Source organism: Lygodium microphyllum, chromosome 11, assembly GCF_053477565.2.
Source record: "Lygodium microphyllum isolate KBCC chromosome 11, Lygodium_microphyllum_v1.1.10, whole genome shotgun sequence".
Classification (NCBI taxonomy): domain Eukaryota; kingdom Viridiplantae; phylum Streptophyta; class Polypodiopsida; order Schizaeales; family Lygodiaceae; genus Lygodium; species Lygodium microphyllum.
In genome coordinates this window covers 53681495-53684880 of record NC_141145.1, presented here as the reverse complement: position 1 = coordinate 53684880, position 3386 = coordinate 53681495, and the positions used below count along the sequence as shown (strand labels likewise).

Below are 3386 nucleotides of genomic sequence, written 5' to 3'. Positions count from 1 at the left end.
CTTTGTGGAAATATATTAGCAATTGGGTGGAGACTTCTGGTTTCAGTGCTAAAGTTAATGCTGGCAATTCTCCTTGGAGATGTAGGTTACCTCAATGTAGGCTCAATCAAGATTTGGAACATCATTTGGGCGGTCAAGGGTCACCATTAGTTTATATGGAACTTCAAGAACTCTAGAGTCTCTGGGAGAATGCCTAGTATATCCTCTCTTAACAATATAGCATGTTGGGAGGAGGTCTTGGCAACATAGGAAGAAAGATGTTTTCTTCATTTCTTTAAGGTAAGGTACATGTTTTTCAAGAGAGACGTCATGTGGGGGCCGAGGCTATATATGTATCAAGAATGTTTAACGGGAAGGATTGATCTTTTGGATCAATTACAATTAACCGTGCGATGTTTTTTTTAAATAGTGCGTTTTTTTCCTCAAAGTACCAGGACCCCATCTCACGCACCCGTGTTGGCATAACCAGCTCGCCTCACAGGTCGCTGGACCCTGGTACCTTGCAATATTGCTTGATCGAGAGGTAATAAAGAAACCTCACACACACACACACACACACACTCTCTCTCTCTCTCTCTCTCTGTGTTAACCCATGCTGCATTAGGAACGCTTCATCCTTCTGTTTACTCAGGCTCAGTCTCTGATTACCTATCCCTCGAAAGGTGTTGCATCGTAGCCAGTGCGAAGAAGAAGAAGAAGAAGAAGAAGAAGAAGAAGAAGAAGGGAGGAGGAGGAGGAGGAATACTTCAATACATCATAAAGATGGGAAAGAAACGAGGCGCAAGCTGGCAATTGCAACACGAAGCCCTGAAGAGCGTTCATGCGGCGATGGCGCACATGCTTCAGGAAGGCACACATGCAGACGTGAGGCTGGAGTCTCAGGGAGAGGTGACGCTGGCTCACGGGTCTGTCTTAGCAAGCATGTCACCCATCTTCAAAGCCATGCTGGCCCGCCATTCCCACCACCACAAGCAGCAGGTGGAGGACGGCCCCCATGTCATAACCCTCAAGGTGGACTGCATATCCACCACCACGGCCCTCCGCGGCTTCCTGCGCCTCGTCTACATCGGTGAGTTCGACTATGGCTCCATGACATGGGAGCACACCCTCGAGGTCCTGGCTGCCAGCCACAGGTATATCAGCCCACTTCTTTAATGGCACTGCTATAATTCAGAGGCCATACATGTAGTATGGCTTCCTCCTCTCATGAATACTACATATTGTCTTAGGGCGTCTGGGCATTCATGGCTTTCAGGAGTATACACATACATGCCAGCCACAGGAGTATGAGCTCCCTCCTGTTACGAGGCCATATAGGTGTTAGGTTTTCTAGACAGGAATTCCTGTTATGGGAAACCCTTATGGAGCTTCAACATCATAAGCTCCTGCCACAATGGCACATACCTAGCTGTCCCCACCCCCCCCTCCACCGCCCCCCCCCCGCCCCCTCTCTCTCTCTCTCTCTCTCTCTCTCTCTCTCTCTCTCTCTACCCCACACACAAACACACACACTGCAACGAACTATAGGTATGTGGCAGCTCCCTTGCAGGGGCACATGATTCGATCAGAGTTTGAGAAGGCACAGGGATTCACAAGTGGGACAATGTCTTAACCTTCCTGTGCAATTAGGTTGAGTGTGACATGCTGACATGCACCAGTAATTGGTTTGCCACAGGTATGAAGTCCCTGCTGTGAAGGCCATCTGCGTGAGGGCCCTGAGGGATATGCTGACATGCAGCAATTGCTTGAGGGTGCTAGAGTACGCGGACATGTATGACCCTGGCCTCAGGAGGCACTGCAGGAGGTTTGTGGGTAAGCATTTCAAGGAAGTGGTGCTCACTGGTGCATTTGAGGACCTGGCCACCAGGAAGCCCACCGTCCTGGTTGATCTTGTGAGGGCCAAGACAGAGTCCTCTGCTCTGGGAAAGGTAAGGAAGGCATTTGACAAGACTATCAGGTGTGCAAATGGGTGTCATTTGAAATAGAAGGAACAGGAGGGTTCTGTGATGGAGTCTGGATGTCAGCATTGTGGGTTGGCTTTCCACATGATGATACTTAATAGTAAAGGGGACAGAGAAACAGTTTTTGGTTGTGTTCATACAGTCACTGAATGTCTTGTCCAAAGAGAGGAAGGAACTGAGGCATGTACCATTTGCCTGTACTTGAAGAGCATGAATGCATGTGGCTGGAGGTAATGGAAGCAGTTTTTAGGCATCTTGTGTACTGATCTCCTGCTGAGCGGAGATAAGTGGATGCATGTGGGTCATCGTCCTCAGGCTTCCGTTGCTTGAGTGTGCTCTCAGAGGCAACTGTGGCTCTTATGGCGTTGAACTTCCAATTTAAGGGTGTTTCACTGGTATTTCAGGCTCTACAAATTGGTATCTCAGGCCGAAGATTGTAAGGGAGGAACTGTGAATGGTTGAGCAGGTTTCCTGTAAAACTCAACAGACTTGTGGGCTCAGAAAGAACTTTGCAGAGGGCTTCTTGAGCTGCCTTGTTTTGAAATGCTATGTCGAAGGTTAAGTACTTGTCTAAACATACACCTTCAGTTGCCTCGTTCAAAATCAAATGTTAAACATAACTTGAACTTTTCTGATAATGCGTTTTTATTTTTGGGGCGATTTTCCTCTGTCCCATTTATTTGTGTTTTAAGTCAACAATCCTGTGAAATTGTTTGGTTTTGTATTTCGTTAGGTTTTGAGTAGTATGATGTTTCAACTTTTTGACAATCATATAGTTGTTTTGCTTCTATTGTTTCCTTAGACATTTGCTCTGCATGGTTGGTTGGTTAGTTCTCATGATGAATGATGACCTTTTCAATGCCATGTACATGTATGTATGATGCATGCATGCACATTCCCATACTAGCTTCATAGTATTACTACAATAATGACATTCTTGTTCATGGAACTTGGTGATAGCCTAGGCAAAGCGATAGCCAAGTGGGAGATGGACCACATGTGAGAGTTAACTGCCTTTAACACCCTTAACACATCTAGACATGTTTAGCCCATCATCCCACATGCATGCAAGAGGTCCTATGGGTAAGTGCCACTTGAGTATTGTGATGGAAAGGAGATGAAGGACAAGAAGCCCTTTGTGTAGGAAGATGTTGGGATGGATTTGGATTATGCTAGCACTATTAGAAACATTGGCATCGATATGGGGGAAATTGAGAAGCTCATATAGTATGATCAAAACCTTCGTAATGGTTGAAAATGGACCAAGACGGGAGTTGCTCGTAAGAAGGCTTTAAAGGCATGTGTAGCATTTTCATTGGCTTGAATTAAACACGAGTATGCAAAATACGTCAAGTTTGGTCTCTTCTTTTAATTCATGGGGAAACCATCATTGAAGGAGTAGTTTAATTGCTATTTTGTGCACAC

The 3386-nt window shown here is 45.9% G+C and overlaps 1 protein-coding gene across 1 annotated transcript; it reads left to right on the top strand.

Annotated features, from left to right (window-relative positions):
• The first annotated feature begins 460 nt into the window (after positions 1-460).
• On the top strand, positions 461-2601 carry LOC148028828 (putative BTB/POZ domain-containing protein At2g40440). Its single transcript, XM_087688622.1, has 2 exons — positions 461-1133; positions 1676-2601. Exons 1-2 carry the CDS (start codon positions 763-765, stop codon positions 1983-1985), a joined length of 681 nt encoding a protein of 226 aa, XP_087544748.1. The 5' UTR covers positions 461-762; the 3' UTR covers positions 1986-2601.
• Positions 2602-3386: the final 785 nt, after the last annotated feature.